At 38.1% G+C, this 23,199-nt stretch overlaps 1 protein-coding gene across 1 annotated transcript in view; it reads left to right on the top strand.

The window, feature by feature from the left end:
• The window catches only part of ATP2A2 (ATPase sarcoplasmic/endoplasmic reticulum Ca2+ transporting 2), a 69,962-nt gene extending 47,918 nt beyond the window's left edge, over nt 1-22,044 (top strand). The window contains exons 8-20 of the mRNA XM_077835433.1: nt 1,617-2,081; nt 5,464-5,552; nt 10,005-10,107; nt 11,173-11,304; nt 11,401-11,523; nt 11,732-11,950; nt 12,991-13,326; nt 15,541-15,761; nt 16,921-17,123; nt 18,328-18,413; nt 18,854-18,987; nt 20,098-20,215; nt 20,387-22,044. Of these exons, the coding sequence (XP_077691559.1) occupies nt 1,617-2,081; nt 5,464-5,552; nt 10,005-10,107; nt 11,173-11,304; nt 11,401-11,523; nt 11,732-11,950; nt 12,991-13,326; nt 15,541-15,761; nt 16,921-17,123; nt 18,328-18,413; nt 18,854-18,987; nt 20,098-20,215; nt 20,387-20,656 (2,499 nt within the window). The 3' untranslated portion in view covers nt 20,657-22,044. The remainder of the gene's footprint in view (nt 1-1,616; nt 2,082-5,463; nt 5,553-10,004; nt 10,108-11,172; nt 11,305-11,400; nt 11,524-11,731; nt 11,951-12,990; nt 13,327-15,540; nt 15,762-16,920; nt 17,124-18,327; nt 18,414-18,853; nt 18,988-20,097; nt 20,216-20,386) is intronic.
• The last annotated feature ends 1,155 nt before the right edge of the window (nt 22,045-23,199 follow it).

The raw sequence follows: 23,199 nt of genomic DNA, 5'->3' as shown, positions 1-23,199 counted from the left end.
TTACTCTCACTGAATATATTTATGAGGGCACCCATTTGAGCCCAGGAATATTCAGTGTGTGTACCAGGTGGCAGAAGTGGGCTCATAGTTAGCAAAATATGAAATTCTTTCCTTGCAGTTTAAGGGTGAAAGCTACCATGGCTGTAAGCCCATTGACTTGAGTGGAGTTGTTGCTTACCCAAGGACTGAATTTGGACATAGGTCTTAGAAAAATTTTGTCATGCTGCATGTTATGAGTCAATATTAAGAGATCTCCACTGGCCCATCCTTTAAGGAAAGTCTGCATATCTGGATTTATTGGGGAATGTTAAACTTAAAGAGAAATGTAGCTGAAACAAACTCCAAGCAGTCTGGACTTAGTAAGGTGGTTCTTATGAAATATAGAAAAATAGATATTGTAGGTATAAATGGCTAGTCTGGACATAGAAGTAGATTTTGATTCACAAATCTTAAGTAGTTTTAAAATGCTAACATGGTTAAGGGTGGCAACATGTTTTAGTCTTGCCTACTTAAGGTTTTAGGACTTATTGAAGTTTCATGTAACACGTCAAAGTTTTTGTGCAAAGAATTTTTTCACTCACTTCCTACCTGCTGTTTTAATCTTCTTTCCTAACTTACGAAACAGTAAGGAAGCCACTCTGGTGCTAAGAGCACATTCGATTTACTGATGATCTCTTGATAAAGGTGACATTGCTGACATTAACTCTTCATAACATTTTCACTCTGTATTTCCAATACTGTACTGCATGAACTAGATCTTACATTTACATGATAGTGATAGCAATTAATGTTTGTAGTAGGCTTTTTGTAGGTGGCTATCTATCTTGTACTCAGAGCAGGTAGCAGTGAAAGCATTGGGGAATCTAGCTTAATTTTACTAGCAACTTGTCTGGAATCAAGCAGTGAACAGTTTAAAAATTAGAAAAGCAGGTGTTTTTCAAACTGATAGGATAATATATATATACAGGTCTCACACGCATTCCTCTCCTCATTTTTCCTTTTTCCCCCCACAGAGACTGTTTTGGCTTGTCTGTTTTTAGCTAAAAAACATCAAATTGTTATTAATGGAAAGCTCATTGACTACACAGTACTTTGGGTTTACTTTTAGTTTCAAGCTTAAATGAAAATCAGTAACTTTTTTAAAAATCCTACTTACTGGAAAAATTGTTACATGAAATGACTGATTTCTATAACTAAAAGAGTAAAAATTCTTCAGTTTATCCATTTTACTTCATACTGTGTTACTATTACTTACATAGTTAGCTTCCCCTTTTGTTTTGTTTGGATCTTCCACAGGGTAATAAGGAACATAAATATTGGTAAGGGTACTCGTGCCCCTCTAAGGACTAATGTATACCACCTTACTGACCTCGCAAAGAATGGCTGTCAAAATAGAATCCAAAATAACTTCTGAAGAACTGATAACAGTGAAATATGTGAACCACGTGAGCATTGCATCTTAAATTAGCCAAAATCAGAGAACAAACTTTCAAATAGAACTTAATGTCTTAGCAGAAAAGGTTATCTGTGAATCTGGTATGTAACAGGCCTACTTCAATGTTGTCACAGAACGACTTATGAATCTTTTTTCCCTTCTTTTTTCGATCCCAATTTAGGGTACAAACATTGCTGCTGGTAAAGCTATGGGAGTGGTTGTAGCAACAGGAGTGAACACTGAAATTGGCAAAATTCGTGATGAGATGGTAGCTACTGAACAAGAGAGAACACCACTCCAACAGAAACTGGATGAGTTTGGAGAGCAGCTGTCCAAAGTCATCTCACTCATTTGCATTGCTGTCTGGATAATCAACATAGGTCACTTCAATGATCCAGTTCATGGTGGCTCCTGGATTCGCGGCGCTATCTACTACTTTAAAATTGCTGTTGCTCTTGCTGTTGCTGCTATCCCTGAGGGTCTGCCTGCTGTTATTACCACATGCTTGGCCCTAGGAACCCGCAGAATGGCCAAGAAGAATGCTATTGTTAGAAGTCTGCCATCTGTTGAAACGCTGGGTTGCACATCTGTTATTTGTTCTGATAAGACCGGTACTCTCACAACCAACCAGATGTCAGTTTGCAGGGTATGGTGGATTGATTAATTTAGTCTGCATTTCCTCCCCCCCGCCCCGGTTCTCTTATTAAACATTGTCTAAATTCTATTCCTATATGAAACAATGTGATCAGCTTTGCTTAGATGCCGTCAAAATCTTATTTTATTTGCTACAGTACTATTCCACTTTCAGTTCAGCGTTCCACCACATAATATTTAAGATTTTCATCTTTTCTGTATTTAGTTATGGCCAAAAATAGCTGTACCCGCACTTGATGGAACGTTTTTCATTTGCAAATACCTTTCTTAACTGTCTTATGCCACACAGTTTTAAAAACAGGGCCATTTTCCTTAGGACTATCTGTCCACAGGTCCAGAAGTATAGAACAGGTATATCAGAAGGAAAGTGAATAGATATCTTGCTTTATGAAGGTAGGCACTTGGAGACCTTCATAGAGTGAGAGAACGCTACAGACTATGAAGTGTTCAATATTATTTTACTGTCTTTGACTGTACGCTGTTGTTCCTTTTGATTTACTTCATACTGGGCATCATTGCTCCCAACCCTGTACTGACTCTCAAATGTCCACTCTAGCAGATAGTCAAAGAAGTGAAAAAAGGAAAGAGGCACCATCAGTGGGAGTATGACCAAATTACAGCAACTTCCATGTCCTATTAAACTGTCCCCTTCACCCCCCTTTCTAACTTTCACCTCAATTCTGTAATTCATCAGCTCTTCCTCATTGAGGTTGTCTGCACTAGCAAAAATGGGGTCCATAATTCACCCCATTGCAACTCCAAAGGTGGAAGCTGTTGTGTAATAGATGGGGCTTAGGTGGGGACAGGAGTTTTCACCACCATATAGCATCAGATCCTCTGAAAGGGTGTACTTCCCTCTGTTTATCCCATCTTCTCTAGCTTTATACTTGCAATAATGCAGAGATTTGAAATATTCAGGTATGCTGTATTGTAAGATTAATTTGGTAGACCAGAATTCAGATCTGAGATGCCTTCAGATATGAAAATAATCATGCACTGACTCAATTGCCAGTGTCACTTTTGATATTAGACATAGGAGAGTAAAGCAACTGACTGATTTTGTTCTTCAAAAAATAGTTTCTAATGTTGATTAAAGTAGTATACCATAACTGCGTACTATTGTGCTGCATGTTCCGTTTCCAATCTTTCGTGCAGCCCTGCCACTTGGAATTCTGAACAGAATTTTCTGGAAACAGTATTTTCCAAGTTGATACATTTCTGATTCAGATGAAGATTTCTTTTCTTGAAGGGTAGTTAAGTGATTATCAGATATTAGAGCTACTGTGCTGGCTATGTTACATGACCTCAAATACTGTTCAAAATTACTGTACCAGACCAGAATTTTAAATGTATAAATGTGCTATTAAAGATTTGGGGAAGCCCCCCCAACCCCCCAAAAACCCAGAAACTCTTAAACATTATTCTCTTTATTTATTCTCACTTGATTAATGGCAGGTTTTTCTTCTTTCCTTTTTAACCAGATTGCTAGTCCTACACAGAGTTAAGTGTTGTAGTGTTCCGACCTAAGAGAGACAAAGCAGCTGCTCATTAGTATTCTGCAGGAGGTTACTTGCAGTGGTATTGCATAACTGCCCAAGCCTTCATAGGGATCATTTCATCACTCAGGTGCCAAAAAGCAGAGCGCTTCCTTGTTCTTAAGAACATCCAGATACTTTCAAATTCATTTATAAAGGTTTTTTTGGAATGCAACATTGGTCCTTTCTTATATTTAGAAGGCTTGGTGTTTTGGATCCTATGCACCATGATTCATTCATGTTTTCAGAAGAGTCAAATCATTAAAATTTTGCAACTGAAACTCATTTGCCATACTTTAATGTAGACAAGTGGTACAGCTACATCTGGCTTCACTTAAGGAGGCACTGTGCTTAGCTTTTCAAGAAGCCTTTGACATGGTAATTCCATGTGAGATTTATATCTTCTATATAGTGTGCTGTTGCTGAATTGTAGCCTGTACATGTTTGTAGGAATTTAAAGGTTTGTATGACAAAGATTTAGGACAAGAGTTACTGTCTCTTCAGTCTGATGCAGTTTCATATTCTCTGGAGAGACTTTTAAATTCACCCACCTGTCTGCCTTCTGAATTTTAACTATTTTGTATAATTTTCAGCCATCATAAAGAGCAGTTATTGACTCTCTTGTTATTAAGACTTCAGTTTTTTCTACCCATGGGATTAGAGGCTTAAAGTAAAAGTGAGGCATTACCGAAACATGACTGACTGCTTTACTGTTTTTAATCTAAAAAGTTAATGTCCTGTTTCTCTGTCATATATGTAACAGCATGACTTTGTGGGAATGTTGTGACTGGTTCATATAATGGTGCCAATTATGTAATATATTCTATAAACAATTACAATCACATTGCTATACTATTCCCACCATGACCACTGTCAGCTGGGTAGTTTATCAAAAGGCATTTGTCATTTTGGAATATCAGAACTTCAGGCATTAGATTTTTGACCCCTTGTCTGATTTTGGTTCTGCCTGTGGCTCATCTGTTGTGGAAACAGAGGACTAAAGGATGAAGATGACTGAGTCGGGGGGGAGTGTCTGCATCCCTCAAATACTAGTTTATTCTCTATTTTAGAAATTATACTCCATTGTATGTTGCAGGGGTACTTGAGCTATTTGAATGCCCTCCAACACAGTAATACACTGAAAACAAATTTCTTTAGTAAAAAACTAAAGATAGGAATACTCTTACTCAAAGGCTCATAGGAAAAGGTCACTTCCCTGGAGTCAGACATTACCTAAATTCTCTTGGTCTCTGATATCTAGAAGCAGACTTTACTGCTCTGAAGTACTTTGTGATTCTGTCTTACCTGATATGGTCTGTACAGATAAATCCATTCCGGACTTTCAATTGTTTGTTTTTCTTGCCTTGGGACTACTGTGCTTTTAACAGATTCATAGAAAATTGGTATCTGGATTTACGTTCCTGAAGCCTAGGAACATACCTCCAGAAAGATCTTCTGCTAGAATTAGAATTACCCCCCGGGCATATGACTAGGTTAGGCAGTTCAAGCTGAGCCAGTCACTTTTAGCCCTTTTGATCAACTTGCTCCACTGTTACCACAGTTGATGGACTAACAATCCTGACTTGCATAACAATAGTGTTACATGCACACATGGTTAAATATCTGGAGCAAATAAAAATTATGTAGTCAAGGATGAATTTTAAAATAGGTATCCTTTTTGCCTGTTTCTTAGCTTTTCTGTGAACTGACTGCTCCTTCTTAAATTTTGACTTGTGTGTGTATATATAATGTGACAAATTCAAACTGATTTTAGTCCATTTAACTTTAGTGTCCTGATTATACTAATTTAATATTTTAAAACACTTTTTTTTCTTACAGATATTCATCCTGGAAAAAGTAGAAGGAGATACCTGTTTCCTGAATGAATTTACTGTAACAGGGTCAACATATGCTCCCATGGGAGAAGTGTAAGTACCTCATTCATGTTAAATGTCTGCCAATTTATCCATTGGTTATACATGTACAGACTGATCGGCAGCTCAGTACATTGAAGTATCTGATAACATTTGTTAATGTATCAAAGTTTCTCAACCATTGTGTATATAAATTTGAGGTTAGAGACTACCTGTTTTAGCCTAGAATAGAACTTCCTAAAAGGAAGTTAAACTCTGCAAAGCCTAAATCTAATGAAGCATCTTTAAAATATACATTTTTTTTTTTTTGACATTGTTCACTTGACAACTGATCTTCCAGAAATGAAGAATTAGGGTTGTGGGATTTATCTTGTTGAAAGCTTTTTAGATTTAGGGTTTTTTGAAAGATTTTCATAGTTTAATAAGTATCTTTCAATGATGCTGCATGGGACCTACATTCCCATTCCTTTATGGAAATTATAGTCACCTGTTTAAACCTAGATCTTAAATTCTTGTAATCTCTCTCAAATAGTATTGCCTCCTATGAGGACAGTTGAGAATTCATTGACTCTTTGGGTTGCACTCTGTTCTGGAATTCACCTTTTTTCAAGCCAAAATTGAATAGATGCTCAGGACCTGCAATACCCTTTGAACTTTGTAGATCAGTGCTTAAGGATTAGTCCCTTACTTTGTATCTACAGTAGCTTTGGTTTTTATCTAAAGTTGTACGCTGTGAACCAGTGTTTCTCATCAACTTGTCCATGGACTGGCTCTGGTCCCTGAGATCTCCCTGACACAGTTTAGGAAAACAGCAAGCCTGTCCCTGTAACCTTATCAAAAAGGTTAAGAAACACTGCTCTAAATCACTGACTCTTTTGAAAAGGTGAATAGCTTTACTGTCTCCAGTGGAAATATTAATAAACCTAAAGTTACGCTACTAGGATGGAGATTTTTGTTTTTGTTTTTCATCCTTACAATTCTGAGAATCCTAGGATCGTACCCCAGAGAGAAAATATCTTTCAGCAGAGAAAAGTTGAAAAAAGGAGCTGTGATAAATAACTCCTTCTTGGGGGGACGGGGTATGCTTTTTTGGATATATTTTAATTGATGAGGATTTTTTTACAAAATTTCCCTATGCAACGAGGTGAAATATATACTTCACCGTTTGAGGTTTGGCATACGTTGCTCCAAAAAGTCAATAGGTTTTAGCAGTGTCCGTAGTGATAACCCTCACAGCAGTAAATAGAGTTTTCAATATTTAGAATGCTTAATTCTGTATATTTTATTTTTTGTTTAAAAGTTAATTGCAAATAAGACTTAGGTTATTTTGGGCCATCCGAAAGACTTTGTAGCAATTTCCTTTTTATATAAGGAATCTTCAGGTACATGTCTATTTACATTTACCCAATACCAGTCAGTGAATATGGAATGTTAACATAAATTGATGACTGATGTCAGGACTTACTAATAAAATAAAATATATATAGTCATCATTCAAGTAAACAAAATGTGGGAGTCCTTGAGAAAGCTCAGGTAGGATACTGTGCTTGTGCATTTCATAGTTCTACAGTATGTCACCTTGCCATAAAAAAAAATTCTGATAGTTGAATCTGCAGGTCCTTACTGCAAATTGATAATCTTCATCTTTGCTTGGAGAGGATTTTGTCATTCAGTCCACTGGGTTTTTTGTTTGCTTGTTTGTGGGGGTGTATGGTTTATAACCATTTGGAACAATAACTGACTTCACCTTGGATTTAAAATATTTTTAAAGCAAATAATTCTCCAGGACATCAAAATAATATCATTCCTATGTAAGTTAAAAAATAGTTTTTTGGGTGGTGGCTTTAAGGGCTAGGAAACCATTTTTTTCCATTTAGGTGGATGGAAGGAGGCACCTAAAGTCTTGGTACTTCATGAAGTTTCTCTAACTCAGGAAACACATTAGCGCTTTCTGAAAGCTGAAAAACTTTATAAAAATAAATGCATTGAGAGGATGAATTCAAAAGCATCATACAAGTTTTCTCTTGGAACAGTAGAACCAGTTTTTCTAATGAAATTGGCTATGGAGCTGAAATATTAAAATGTAATACTCCTCTTGTCTCTGTTTGCCCCGTACCATTTCTGAAGAAACCTTATTCTGTACGCTTTACTCTGCAGCAGTGTATATGGCCTATGCACACCTTCACTATCCTGGAGGGAGTGATCACGCCAAAAACTGTCACTTTGACTCTGAACTTTAAATTTCTCTCTTTGAAATCTCCTTCACTAATCTAAGAGCCTAAAGTCAAAAGTGAGGAATTTAAAGTGCCCTAGACTCTGCATAGAGGCTACTTGTGCACACCATGACTGAGTCTCAGAAACACAGGGAAGAGTAAGGCAAGAAAAAAACAGTACTGTTAAATGATAAGGTTCCAGAGGTTATCCAAACAAGTTATCCTCAGAAAATAGAAATCCTACCCAAATGAAGACATTAGAAAAGAGCATAACCTATGACAGGTAAAATGTGAGATGAAAATTAAGAGGGCTGAGAGAATTTGAAGTAATTAATAACACACATTCTTGTTGTATCTATACTAAATTCCCTATATTTTTATATCTTTGCCCGTAGCTGTAACTTAATATACAAAATATTTAACAAGGAATGACCCTTTACATTTAGATTCAATATATTTTACTTTATTTATTTATTTATTTATTTATTTAAGATTACTGTTTTTCAAATATGCACTTCTGGTTATTTATACGGTATACAGCAACAGGTTCCAGTATTTGTATAATTTATAGTACTACAAAATAACACTGGAAAAAAGCTTGCTATGTAGCTCGATTTGCTGTATGTTTACAAGATACGTTGTACAGACGCTCCCCAGGTTACGGAAGACCCGATTTACGCAAATCCACACTTATGGGAAAAGTTCTATAAGCTAGAAATAGAAGTTGTTTTTTTGTTTTTTGGGGTTTTTTTTGTTTGCGCGTAATGGTCAGGTATACGTTTCCGACTTACGCAAAATTTGAGTTACGCAAAGCGTTCCGGAATGGAACAATTGCGTAAGTCAAGGAGCATCTGTACTATGTAGCAGTAGTCTGTTTTTGAACTGAAGTACACAGCAGAAAAATGAACCCATGCTGGTGGACAGCTTCTGTTTAGGGGGTAGACCGTATTCACTGGCTTATTTTAAAAAAAAAAAAAAAGTACCAGCAGCAGTTGTCATAATGGTTCGATTATTTCATGCTAACCAGAGGTATGCTAATGTTCTATAACATAAGTCTCTATAAGTAATACCATTCTAATGTGAATATCTAAGTGTGAAAAGTAAAGAGGAGATGTAGCTCTAATATATGGAATTAACATTTGCAAAATGTAATCTTATTAATGTCATGTACCACTATGAAACTGTTTAAGCGGGTACTAATGTCCATAATCAGGAGTGGGTCACTCCTGGAAAACAAATAATAATTTTCTCTCTACTGGAAACTAGAGAGAGAAAAGAGAATAGTCTTATGACTAAAGAACTGACAAGAGTGAGTCACAGTCCAATCTGTGTTCTGTTCCTAGCACTGCTATAGATTTCCTATGTTACCTCCTACAAATCACTTAAAACTCAGGTCCTCTATTTTCTTGCTGTAAAATGGGGATAATACTTGTAAAGGTAAATCCATTAATCTATATGAGGTGTTTAGATACTCCGAAAGCCATAATAAAACCTGTTAATAATAATCATCCTCTTTTCCCACACTTGCTTATCTCCTTTTCAAACGCTCACCTTTTTTACTTTTACTCTTTTTGCCCCTAAGCTTCAAATCTAGCACCCTCTCTTCTCCTTGAAGTTCTTCCCTAAAACAGTACTTCCAGGAATCCTTCCAACACTTGTTTTCATCAATACTCCCACACCTTCTTTTATCTGAACTTTTGATCCATAGCTGTTCTTGTCTTTGGTCTTGTTTGTCTTAAGCTGTGAACTCTTAGACCCATTCCTTGCTCCTATCTTATTTAGCACCATAAATGTAGATTGTATCTTAAAAACTGAGTGACACAGGGAAGAAACAACAACAACAAAAATCTGCTGCCATAGTTCCCACAAGGGCTCACATAAAATGGCGAAATATGTCTCTAAAACGTAAGTTCTTGTTGAAGAGGGGAGCATAAAGTAAAATCCAGAAATTTGTATCCATATTCCTTATTTAAAGCCCAGTTTAAAGGTACAGTGCTCCCATTTTTTAGCTCTACCTTGCATTTTGCGGGATAGAATGTTTCTTTGAAACAAATTCTGTAGTGCCACGTCTTATAGCTCAGAAAGAACCTCACCTTTAGAATCTTCACTAAACACTGAATTTGCATCGTTTTCTATCGTTCGGTATATTGAGGGATTAACTAAGGAAGAAATGGGTGAAATGTAAGAGCATAGATAAATGGCTCAGTAACTTTTCACTCCAGTCCTTGTATGTATGTTTTGTTTTTGTTTGTTTGTTTTATTTATTTGTTTGTTTGTTTATTTATTTTGACAGGCATAAAGATGACAAACTTGTTAAATGTCATCAGTATGATGGCCTTGTAGAACTAGCAACGATCTGTGCACTTTGTAATGATTCTTCTTTGGATTACAATGAGGCAAGTCAATCTTTTTTACAATACAAGAGGAAACCAGAATGAAGTTAAATGCTTGTTTTTGTCTAATTTTACTTTGTATCTTTCCCCAAAGTTGGGAGGTGCCTCACATTTTTGAGCAAACTCTCAGGTTGTTAGTGACTTTCTAGTCTATTTCCCTGTAAAGCACAATGTTATAACCACTATTCTTTTGGTTAAGGGAGACCACGTAGTCCCTTAAGAACCAGTTAATACTACTCCTTATTTGGCTAGAGAGGACATTGTTAAGCAACTTGAGTCAAAAGAGTGAGACTAATTTGTAACTCAGACCTGTCTCCTCCTCAGCAATGTAGAAAGCACTGCTGCTAGGCTTTCCTGCTTGTCCTAAATCACTATCTTGAAATGATAAATTGCAAATATAAATTAGGAAAATACAGTAAAAACTTTGTTAATCCAGCATGCTGGGAGAATGGGGGGTGCTGGTAAGCTTAAATAAGTGTGGGGGGGAAATCTGGTTAACTAAGAGGTAGAGGGAGTTTGGGTGTGGGAGGGATGCTGGATCTGGATGGCACTCTCCTTGGGCAGCTCCCCACAAGCGGCGAAATGTCCCTCCTGCTCCTAGGTGAAGGCACGGCTAGACAGGCCAATGGGAGCTGCAGAGCCAGCGCTCGAGATGGGGCGGGGCAGTGTGCAGAGCTGCCTAACTCCCTAACTGGGAGTTCTTTCAACTCCCAGTTAGGGACATTGCCAGCCCCGCACTAACCAGAGTATAAACCGGACTGTAAACTGAACTTCCAATGAAGATCAGAAATGCTGGTTTATAGAGCTTTCCAGTTGGTAAAGTGCTGGATAACAGCTTTTACTGTAGCAAAAACAGTTTTCCTTTTAAGATGAGGATAAAAGGTTGGTGAAATCTGACATTTTGGAGAAACTTATTTCTTTGTATGTTTTTTATTATGAACTGCAACAAGATCTGTTAAGTATGGTTTCCATTCATTGTGTCACTTGAAATTTCACTGTGGTGACTTGCCAAAGGCCAACGTTTTTATAGCAGTAATAATAATTCTCAATTTTTTAAATGACTTGAAGGCTAAGGCAGTGTATGAAAAGGTTGGAGAAGCTACAGAGACTGCACTCAGCTGCCTGGTTGAGAAGATGAATGTATTCGACACAGAATTAAAAGGGCTCTCCAGAATTGAACGTGCAACTGCTTGCAACTCGGTCAGTACTTCCAGAATACTGTAAACAGTATGTGATTTCAGTTCTGTTGTTTGTTGCAATCTGAATGCAATGTTGTTAATAATGTCTTCTTCATAGGTCATAAAACAACTCATGAAGAAAGAGTTCACTCTGGAATTCTCAAGGGACAGAAAGTCCATGTCTGTCTACTGTACTCCAAACAAACCGAGCCGGACATCCATGAGCAAGATGTTTGTCAAGGCAAGTTCAGCATATGAGAAGTATAGTTTTGAAATGGCTACAAAGCAACATGACTCTTGAAGTTGTGCCTAGACTAATTGTAGCTGAACCATGAGCATAAATGTGTGCCTAATGTTATCAGTTTTGGAGATGGACTGCTTTCTTATCTTGTGTGAAATGGTTCTGTGATGGAGAGCAAAGTTGCTCATTTCTTGCTTTGCTCCTGTAGGGTGCTCCTGAAGGTGTACTTGACAGGTGTACTCATGTTCGTGTTGGAAGCACTAAAGTACTATTAACTCCAGGAATTAAGCAGAAGATCATGTCTCTCATTCGAGAGTGGGGTACTGGTAGAGACACATTGCGTTGCTTGGCTCTAGCAACACATGACAATCCACCAAGAAGAGAAGAAATGAACCTTGAGGAGTCTGCAAACTTTATTAATTATGAGGTTAGTTTAGTAAAAAGCTTGACTCTCTCCTTTGTTTCAACAGTTTTTCTGTAAGAGTAGTGACTTCTATTAAGATTGAGTTAATTGCCTGTCCTGCAAACTCACCTTGAAATCTGAGGGTCAAGCTGGGTTCTTTCCCTTCTCTTGTATTTTCATTAGTAAAGATTCTGCCCTCAACTATCCGAACAACTCCATTATATTTCAATACAATTACATGTATAACTAGAACTTCATTTTTGAAGACAGTGGAAGTTGCAGATTGTTTGGCTTGGAGAATCTCTTGCTAGCAGTAAGCATGAGAAGGAAAGACTAGACTGAGTGCAGGTGGAATCTGCAAGGCTGGCAATTAAATCACCTTTTAACTTGTGAACTGAGCACACTTAGAGCTGAAGGCAAAGAGAGATGATACATTTGGAAACGCAGAATGCCATTTTTATAGTCACTTCTCAGGGTAGGACCACACTTTAAGTTGCTCCATATGCTTAACCCATTGAGACTCTTCTCAGCGTTATGTTTCAGAACCAGAGGATGCTGCATAACATGCTGCACTAGCACAAAGTCAGGATTACAGAGACAAAACTTCCCAGTTCTATTTCAGTTCCTTTCCTTCGTCAGTGTCTCTTGTAGTCTGCTTTTCAAAATGGTCTGGATTCAGACCATAGTACGAGAAATGAATATTTGAGGCAAGATACCATGAAGACTGAGTATGCTGAAATACAGAGATGAGTCTGGAAGAGCCCCATAAGTGGGGAAAAAAAATCTGACTTGATATGCATGGCATACTTGTTGAACCTTGTCACATACTAGTTTTGAACAAACAGCAAGGGGAGGGTTGGCGGGGGGTGGCATGCAAGTTTATAGAGGCCTAAATTAAGTATAAAATTGTTGGATACTGTAGGATAAAAATGCTATTTTCCTTTTATAAACTAATGTTTGAGCTACTTTGGCTTGTGGTGAAAATTATTTGTGTACTGTCCTATCAAAGAAATAAAAGCATCTCCTAATATTTTGTGCTAAAGCTCAATGTCCTCTTGTCTCAGACCAATTTGACCTTTGTTGGCTGTGTGGGTATGCTGGATCCCCCAAGAACTGAAGTAGCCTCATCCATAAAGTTGTGTAAGAAAGCTGGTATTCGTGTTATTATGATTACTGGTGACAATAAGGGCACAGCAGTAGCCATCTGTCGTCGTATTGGTATCTTTGGAGAAGATGAGGATGTTTCTTCAAAAGCTTTTACTGGACGTGAGTTTGATGAACTTTCCCCAGCTGTCCAGAGAGATGCTTGCCTACATGCTCGTTGCTTTGCCCGTGTAGAGCCTTCCCATAAGTCTAAGATTGTTGAATTCCTCCAGTCTTTCGATGAGATCACGGCAATGGTAAGTAATTAGACGCTTGCATGGCTTGTAAGAGATTTTACTTTTAAAACAAACTATATCCCATCAAACTAATGCCTAAATCTGACAAATTTCAGTTACTTTTTTTAACCCTGGCAATTACAGGCCGGTAAGCCTGACTTCAGTACCAGGCAAGCTGGTTGAAACTATAATAAAGAACAAAATTGTCAGACACATAGGTGAACATAATTTGTTGGGGAATAGTCAACATGTTTTTTTTTAAAGGGAAATCATGCCTCACCAATCTACTAGAATTCTTTGTTGGGGTCAACAAGCATGTGGACAAGGGGGATCCAGTGTATTTAGATTTTCAGAAAGCCTTTGACAAGATCCCTCACCAAAGGCTTTTAAGTAAAGTAAGCAGTCATGGGATAAGAGGGAAGGTTCTCTCATGGATTGATAACTAGTTAAAAGATAGGAAACAAAGGGTTGGAATAAATGGTCAGTTTTCAGAATGGAGAGAGGTAAATGGTGGTGTCCCTTAGGGGTTGTACTGGGCCCAGTCCTATTTAACATATTCTTAACTGATCTGGAAAAAGGGGTAAACAGTGAGGTGGCAAAATTTGTAGATACAAAATTACTCAAGATGGTTAAGTCCAGTCAGACTGCGAAGAGCTACAAAGGATCTCTCAAAGCGAACAAAATGTTGGGAATCATTAAGAAAGAGAGATAAGACAGAAAATATCATATTGCCTCTATATAAATCCATGGTACACCTACATCTTGAATACTGCATGCTGATTTGGTCACCCCATCTCAAAAAGGATATACTGGAATTGGAAAAGGGCAACAAAAACTATTAGGGGTATGGAACAGTTGCCGTATGAGGAGTGCTTAAGACTGGGACTTTTCAGCTTGGAAAAGAGATGACTAACTGAGGATATGATAGAGGTCTATAAAATCATGACTGGTGTGGAGAAAGTAAATAAGGAAGTGTTATTTACTCCTTCTCATAACACAAGAACTAAGGGCCACCAAATGAACTTAATAGGCAGCAGGTTTAAAACAAAGTTTTTTCACACCATGTACAGTCAACCTGTGGAACTCCTTGCCAGTGGATGTTGTGAAGGTCAGGACTATAACAGGGTTCAAAAAAGAACTAGATAAATTCATGGGCCATCAATGGCTATTAGCCAGGATGGGCAGGGATGATGGATGCCAGAAGTGGGGAATGGCTGTCAGGGATGGATCCACTTGATGATTATCTGTTCTGTTCATTCCCCCTGGGACACCTGGCATTGGCCACTGTCGGAAGACAGGATACTGGGCTAGAAGGACCTTTGGTCTGACCCAGTGTGGCCACTCTTATGCTCTTAACCTTGGAGGGACCATCCCTTGTATTTTTCCTAGTACAATGGGTAAAATAATCGCAAGTATTGACTCATGGAAAAAAAATTTAGCCTGAAAAATTGGAATCAGTTTTAGTGATAGCTTTAATCAATGGCTCTTTCCATTTTTAGGAATGTTGTTCAGCAGTGCATTGTTCAGAAAATTACTTTAAAAATAATGTATCATGTGGGCATAATTCAGCATCAGAAATATCTTACTGGTTCACACCAAAACCTTGACAAAATATGGTACTTGTAACTTACCCAGTTGGTAAAACTGGGCTTTTTCCTTCCTCCCTCCCTCCCTCCCTCCTGCCTCCCCCCCCCCCAATTCCCCACAAGCATCTGAGCACATCTCTGATCTCTTAGGGAGATGGCAGTGCCTTTGATTTATAGCCCCAAGAGGTGGAAAATCAGCAAACTGTCTTTTGGTTTGGGCACTTAAGTGTATGACCTGAAGAACTAAGATAGTTGATCTCGGAGTCAATTTTGTTAGACAAGCAAGGAATATTGTGTAATGGATTGTGGATGTATGGGTGGAGTAAATGGAGAGGTTTCTCTTGAACCCAGTTTCCTTGCACTTCAGCAATCAATGTCTCAACTAGTTACATTGTGTGTGTATTGTAATGTTCACATGTTGATTACAGGCATAATCGGAATAAGAGCACTGGAAACACTGTTGCTACTCAGGTCATCTTCTGTGTCTGTCAGTTCAATCAAGTTTAAACTTCCTCTCCTTCACCTTAAAGTCCTATCTCAATTCTGCACCTCCTTATTCACCCACTTTAGTTTTTTGCCCCCCGTGTAAAATCCTCTTCCAGTCGCTGCATATAAGTTCCCATGTTTTCTATTAAACTTTGTATTTTAGACTGGTGATGGTGTAAATGATGCCCCTGCACTGAAGAAAGCAGAAATTGGGATTGCTATGGGGTCAGGTACTGCAGTAGCTAAAACTGCTTCTGAAATGGTATTGGCTGATGACAACTTCTCAACCATCGTAGCTGCTGTGGAAGAAGGGCGTGCAATCTACAACAACATGAAACAGTTTATCCGTTATCTCATCTCTTCGAATGTTGGAGAAGTTGTTTGGTAAGTTTTAAGAAGTGGTTGTTTTAATTTTGCGCTTCTGTAATGGAAGCTGGTCAATTTTAACTTCTAAATATTGCCAGATGCTATTTGGGGAACAGAGGTTTATTAGAAGTAATAACTATGTTTAAAAGAGGAGCATTGCAATGCATATAAATACTTCACTGTTTTGAGAAACTTCTATTCAGATGTTAAATATTTCAAAGAAATCATGAATATTTCCCAAATTCTAGTTTTGAGACTGTAATGTCCACTAATATAGGTCCTTAATGCTTCCTTGTGGCAAGACTCCTATGAAACAGACAAATCCCCATTCTACAGTTGGGAAATCTAACACAAAAGTTGACTCTTTCCCAAGACCACAGAGTGAGTTGGTGGCAGAGCCAGGAATAGAGCCCAGATCTCCCGAGTCCCATTTTTGTATTTAAGCCATAAGACTCTCCTTTTTCCGAGGGCTTAATGTAGTGCAGGTTTTATTTTAACTCTGGTTTTGAATAGTGTAAAGTTCTCCTTCTGGTGGTGGTTGCTACAGATCCCTACTCCTGTAGATCTACCCTAAACCATGCTGACTCAAAGCCATAAAGAGAGGTTGCATGTATTCAAGGACTGGAGGATATCCAGTTCAATGGAACCTTGCCCCTCAGTTGTAGAATTACAGTACTTCTACAACAGTTGCAGGCTTTTAGAGAGGCACTGCAAGCCTCCCTTTATAGATGGCTTCAGGAAGTGGCTCCACTAGGGGAAAACTGCTTTTTAATGCTCCATCAGGTCCATTTGTTTTGCCACACAACTCAAAGACCATAGATCTGTAGAAGCAATATCCTTCAAGCCACTCCAGAAAGCAGCCTAGTGCTTTGTGAGGGTTACTCCTGTAGAGAGTAATAAAACTCCTCAGTCTACCAAAACGAAATGCACGTACTTCAGAACTTTAAACATTATTCAATTATTGTTGGCTATAAAATGGCATGTACATTCCTAGCTATCTCAGTGTGAATATTTAGCTTCCAATATTAAATAGATGTTGCAATGAGAGACAGCATAAATTTTCCTTGCCATTTACTAAGGAACAGAATTATTTAACTACTAATCTACGATTAGTTTATTTATAATATGTTCTGTTTAACATGGCCAAGGACAATTTTGTACTTGTTCCTTTTTGTAGTATCTTCTTGACTGCTGCTCTGGGTTTCCCTGAAGCTTTAATTCCCGTCCAGCTGTTATGGGTAAATCTTGTAACAGATGGTCTCCCTGCCACTGCTCTGGGCTTCAATCCTCCTGATTTGGACATAATGGATAAGCCGCCCCGTAATCCTAAAGAGCCCTTAATCAGTGGATGGCTCTTCTTCCGTTACCTGGCTATTGGATGTGAGTAGCTCACTAGCTTTTCTTTTCAACTGTTTGTGCATGTGGAATGACTTACAGTAACTTGATTTGGAACTTACATGGTCTTCAGTTATGTTTTAGGGCCTTGAAGGCTAGCACAGTGTACTGCTGAACTAGCATACTCCCTTCCATCTTTGTTCCAAGATGGTCACTTTTTTCATTGTTGATCAGTTATTCAACAGATGTACCAATATTTCTAGTACATCTCCTGTAGTCCTAATGCCCTTGTTTTAAGTCTTATTGGTATCAGGCAAAGCAGTGCATGTATGGGCTCCTTAATACTGTCACATCATGTGTTACTGCTGGTTCAAACTTAAACCTTTTATAATCCGATCTCAGAATGTAGGAATTATTGTTACATTGGCTCAGACCTGAGGCCCGTCTAGTCCAATATCCTGTCTGTGGCAGTGCCCAGTGCTACATGCTTCACAGGAAGGAACCCCACAATAGACATATGTGCTCAAGCTAAATTAGGATTCTCTGTCCAGAACACTTGTTTCCACCTAGCTAGCACATGCTCTCCTCTCCTACAACATTCACTTCCCCTTCCTGTGACCCATTCCAATCTCTCCTTCTCCTCTCCACATACCCTCTTCCAGCTGAGGACAGGTTGGGATTGCTACTTAACTGTCTTCAGAGGTTGAGAAATGCAAGATGCTTGTTGACTTAGTAATGAAGAAGCCAGATCTGGAGCAGAAGGCTACCCACCTGGTATCTAGAACCTTTTTTCAATCAGCAAATGACAATGGTTTGGCCAAATCGGTCATGAACAGCTAACCAAATTGTTCTGCAGCACGTTCATATTTGCACTTTGTCTCTGTAGAACAGAGTTAATTACTCATACTTTTTTTCTTTTTATTGGAAAGTGAGAAGTCAGGATTTATTTTCTGCTAAAGATATTAAATGTTTACTGATCACTTTCCAGAGCCATGACCATAGTTGAATTCTCTGTATGCTTTAAATTACCATAAACACATAAGATCTTTACAGTTGGACAGATGCCAATTACAGTGACGTGGCCATTTAAAAGCAGATTCCTTCTACAGGAAATGGGCAAAGGCTACTCTGTGTCTGTCTGTGCGCCCAAGTGATGGTAGAGGCGGAAGTTCAAGTGAGCTTAACAAGACCATGTCATATGTACAATTCGTAATACAGAAAACCAAGTTATCTTTTTTTTTTCTTTAAGGTTACGTTGGAGCTGCGACAGTGGGTGCTGCTGCGTGGTGGTTCATTGCTGCTGATGGTGGCCCAAGAGTTACCTATTACCAGCTGGTATTATTCAGTTTAATTTACTTTAAAAAGCCTGCAAAAATATATAAACTCCTACTGAGTGTAATATAATATGTTGTTACTTACTGTATGCTCTACATTTTCATTTCAAAGAATAGCTGCAGAAGAACCGTCTTTAATTGTATTTAATAATCCTGCTTATTCAGAGTTTATAGCTATAAAAAGCTGAAAGAATACCAGACTTTCTCTAAACGGTTGTTGAAGGACCATAAGTGTCTTTTATGGGAAGATTTCTATACATATCAAATTAATGTGAATTGTTTGAATGAGATGAAGTCAAAAGTAATTCTTCCTGATGTTGGCCTCTACAGGCACAGGCTTGTATAATCCTAGTGCTGTACCATCCCACTTTAATTTTTTTGTAAATAGGTAATCATCACTGTTGGAAATAATGAGTGCTTGCTTGTTTTATTCTGTTGTAGAGTCATTTCCTGCAGTGCAATGAGGACAACCCAGATTTCACAGATGTAGACTGTGTGGTCTTTGAGTCGCCATATCCAATGACAATGGCACTTTCTGTTCTGGTCACCATAGAGATGTGTAATGCTCTCAACAGGTTAGTTATGTCTGAAGTAGAAAGCTGAGATTCACTTGGAGCTCTTTGCCTGAAATTATAAAGTTTTATATAGCATGTGTCCTTTCTTAATGCATGGACAGTTCAAGTAATAGACAACAGTGAGGCAATGGTGAATTCCTGAGTTTGTATATTGAAGGCCAGAGGATCGTTTTTCCTAGATCACATTTGAGATATTACCCTATAAGCAAAGAGGTATCATTTTAAATCCTTCAATTCACTCTTGGGACTTTGGTATTAGACTGCTAGAATATTTTCCACTGTTTAATTTAAGCCTCCTCAATCAGATTATCCCTCATATTTCTACTATAAAGTGATATCAAGGAGACCTAAAATAAGACTGTTTAAATATATGGGAAATAGTTTTTCCTGCCCTAAGGGAGCATGCCTCAGCTAATTAATACTAAATTATAAATGGAAACCTCTAAATAGCACAATATGCCAAGGGTATTTGAACAAATTGGAGGTCAGTCAAATTTAAAAAATACATCGTAACTTGAAATTTAAGGATGGTGCATTAGCTCTACATTTAAAATACTCTACATCTGAGATTTCTCTTCCTAAACTCCTCTATTGCAGCACAAAAACCTCCTCTGATATAGCCAAAACTTGCATAGATTGAACCTGCACAGAAAACGGATTTAAACAAGAGTGTTAGCATTGGTTAGATACGTTAAATAGCACAAGAATATTAAAATGGGCCTAACTGTAATCCTATATAAACTCTGTGCTAATTGAGATGGACAGTAATTTTAATTTAAAATGCAGTGTAATATTCAAAGCCGTGGAACCCTGTTAGCTCTTCGAAGTACATGGTATATTGCTATTTTACACCATTAGTCTAATAAACTTGTTAGAGTTTAGTAGCATTGTGTAACATCTTTTTATTTAATACAGCAACTAGTTACTTTAAAAACAGCCTTTAATAATCTGAACACTGATTAATGACCAGAAGTGTCAGCAGCCCCCTAACTGTCTTGTTCTTAAATACTCTTACCTCACAGGCACAGAATTATGGCCTGCTAAGATGCCTAATGTGCCTTGTTGTATGTCCTATTCTGATGTCTTACGTATGCATTGTTTCTGTTACAGTTTATCAGAAAACCAGTCCTTAATGAGGATGCCTCCATGGGAGAATATCTGGCTTGTGGGTTCTATTTGCTTGTCCATGTCACTCCATTTTCTTATCCTTTATGTAGAACCACTACCGGTAAGTAAACTTGTTAATTGGGTGCAAGCTATGTGAAGAGACAAGAGTGGCAAAACTACCTGCCTGTAATAATGTCTTAAATTTCAAAAAAGAAAAAACAACACTGAGATTTTTATTTATTTATTTAGCGTGTATAAGTAAAAGGATCTAATATTGGCTTCTCTTCCACAGCTAATCTTCCAAATCACACCTCTGAATGTGACACAGTGGCTGATGGTGTTGAAAATCTCAGTACCTGTAATTCTGCTGGATGAGACACTTAAGTTTGCGGCCCGTAACTACCTGGAACCTGGTAAAGATTGCGAGAAGCCTGCCACCAAACCATGTTCTTTATCAGCATGCACCGAAGGGATTTCGTGGCCATTTGTGCTCATTACTATGCCCTTGCTTATCTGGCTTTACAGTACAGACACTAACTTTAGTGATATGTTCTGGTCTTGACTGACATAGTGATGATTTTACATAAAGATGTTTAACTTAATCAATTTTTTTATGGTTTAAAGCAACTGTCGATTTCTGCTGAATTTTCACATGAACATATTTGCCGGTGATGGAGGTTTCATACTTTAGATTTTGTGTTTTTGCTTTTTCTGACTCCAGTGGGGGCAATATTTTCCTCTTTTATACACAACTAAAGTGTCCATTGACATGTACAGAGAACTAACACTATTTTATGCAAATATTTTTTTGTAGATGAAAAGCATGTACAGTGTTCTGTTTAATAGTCTATTCATCCTTGTAAAAAAAACAAAACAAAACTTTTTTTTGAGCCAGCGGACACTATCAAACTAAACTGGTAGCAGATTTTAGGGAGTGAATGTGTTTTCTAAAACTAAAAAAGCATGCAACTGTCTGTCTTTTGCATGATCATCTGAACTTAAGTTGATGTCAGTTTATTTTTTATTCATAAGCCGATTTTTCTGCACTGGGCAGAGAGTACTGCTACCTCAGTCAGTTTGTTTTGTTTTGTTTTTTGCCCCTCCTTGTGCCCCCTCATCTTAGGTTCCTGACTATCTTGTTTACACCAGTCTTTGTAAGAGGTAGAGTATGACTATTCATGCTTGTGCAGAAAATATAATTCCAGGTGGAACCTGCTGGGTTCTTCTGCCATCCCTTCAACACACGTAGTATTTTAAGGTTATTTATTTAAATGTCTAATGTATTTTATTATAACAAACCTTGTTTTGCCAGTGTTGCCCACTTTACCGAGGGGGAGAGAGGGGGCACTACTTCAGTCTAGTTTAAACTTTTAAATGGACAAAGAAAATTCTATTTCTTTTTTTTAACTCTAAAAGATGGCTTAAGTTCCGTTTTTAATACCTTATTTACGTGTGTCAGATGTTTTTCAGTCTCTTAGATCAGGGCTTTTGTAATGTGACCTGGAAAAAATAACTTGCACTGCATAGTTAGAAATTGGATTTCTTACACTTTTAGTTAGGGCATTGATCAGTTACACATTTTATGAGTTATTCTGCTGGCCTTGTTCTAGCCTGACTTAGAGAAATAACAAGCTCGTGTGTGTTTTTGTAAAATCTGTAAATAGCACATGACCAAATGAACATATTGTATAGAACTATTTTTATTTTAATGTGGCACTAACCAGCTTCATTATATTATGATAAATGTTAGAGCATGTTTTCAAATTCAGTCCTGTATCAATGTGTAAGTCATTAACCGTCCTAACTGTGGTGTTTTTCTCCAATGCCTTCCAACATTCATCGACTAAAGTGAGTATTTCTCTTCCATTTCACCATCCCAGTGGTGACTTGCTGTAAAATGGCATATGCTGTATACATGTCAAAGAATAAATAGTAATTTCCTTCATTCCATGCTGCGTCTTGTCGGACTCTGCTGTGCTACATTATTATCACCATTTTAGACTATGCATCCTATAGTATGAGGCCCAAATTATTGAAGCAAGTTGCTTTACATTCAGGATCACAGTGCTTTTCGGGACAAGCAGCTTCAGTGCAGCAAGAAATTAGAGCTCTTGCCCCATTTTTACCCCATACTTAGGTCAAGTCAACTGTAAGCTTTTTCAAACCCATTGACAGCTGCTGTCTAAATTTGATAACCAAGCATTAATGCAAAATATATTGATGCTTATGATCAAACATTGCTTTTTTTATTCTGAAGACATACACCCACCACAGAAAATGTGAAATGCTGCTTCCAAGCAGACTGTATCCATTCCAATTATGTTCTCAGGTACCTAGCGTGCTCACTTTGTAACAGAACAATCCATTTATTGTTTCCATTGAATGGAAATGCTTTCTTTGTACAATGTTCATGTGAAAAGACAAAAAGGAACATTCCTGTTAACCTCAGCCAGATTAGTGCGGAGCCCTTGAGAGCAGCATGGGGGGCAGAGTGGCTTTGTAAAATGGCAGACAGTGTGTTGGTTTAAATCTGTTGAAAAGTAGTGCCCAACTGCTATTAAACTTACTTTGTTGAAGGTACCTGATCCATTAAATCAAGGCGCCAAAGAACTCTTGAGCTGCTCCAGAGGGACATGGAGAATGTCGGTTCCAGGCTTTCACTTGGCTTCAGATACAGAAGCTCAAATGTCCCCAAAATACAATAAATATAAAACAAAACCACTCTGAAATCACAGCACGAGTCCCACCTATTTGTTGTCCCTCCTATATGCAGACCAAGGGCTTGTCTACAGCGTGGCAACGTGCATCAGAGGGTATAAATTGCAGAGCGCTCTGTACTGTTACATGCTTAACTGCCAGCGTAGACCTTGCTGACGTTCTCAGAGTTTCCTAGTGCGCAATGATTAGGGCCCTACCAAACTCCCAGCCTTGAAAAACATGTCATGGACCATGAAATCTGATCTTTAGTGTGCTTTTACCCTATGCTGTACAGATTTCACAGGGGAGGTCTCTCTCAAATTGGGGGTCCTGACCCAAAAAGGAGTTGCAGGGGGGTTGCAAGGTTATTTTAGGTCGGTCATGGTATTGCCACCCTTACTCCTGCTC

Source organism: Eretmochelys imbricata, chromosome 15 (genome assembly GCF_965152235.1).
Source record: "Eretmochelys imbricata isolate rEreImb1 chromosome 15, rEreImb1.hap1, whole genome shotgun sequence".
Classification (NCBI taxonomy): domain Eukaryota; kingdom Metazoa; phylum Chordata; order Testudines; family Cheloniidae; genus Eretmochelys; species Eretmochelys imbricata.
Note: the sequence above shows the minus strand (reverse complement) of the source record. Positions and strands in the feature narration are given on the sequence as shown.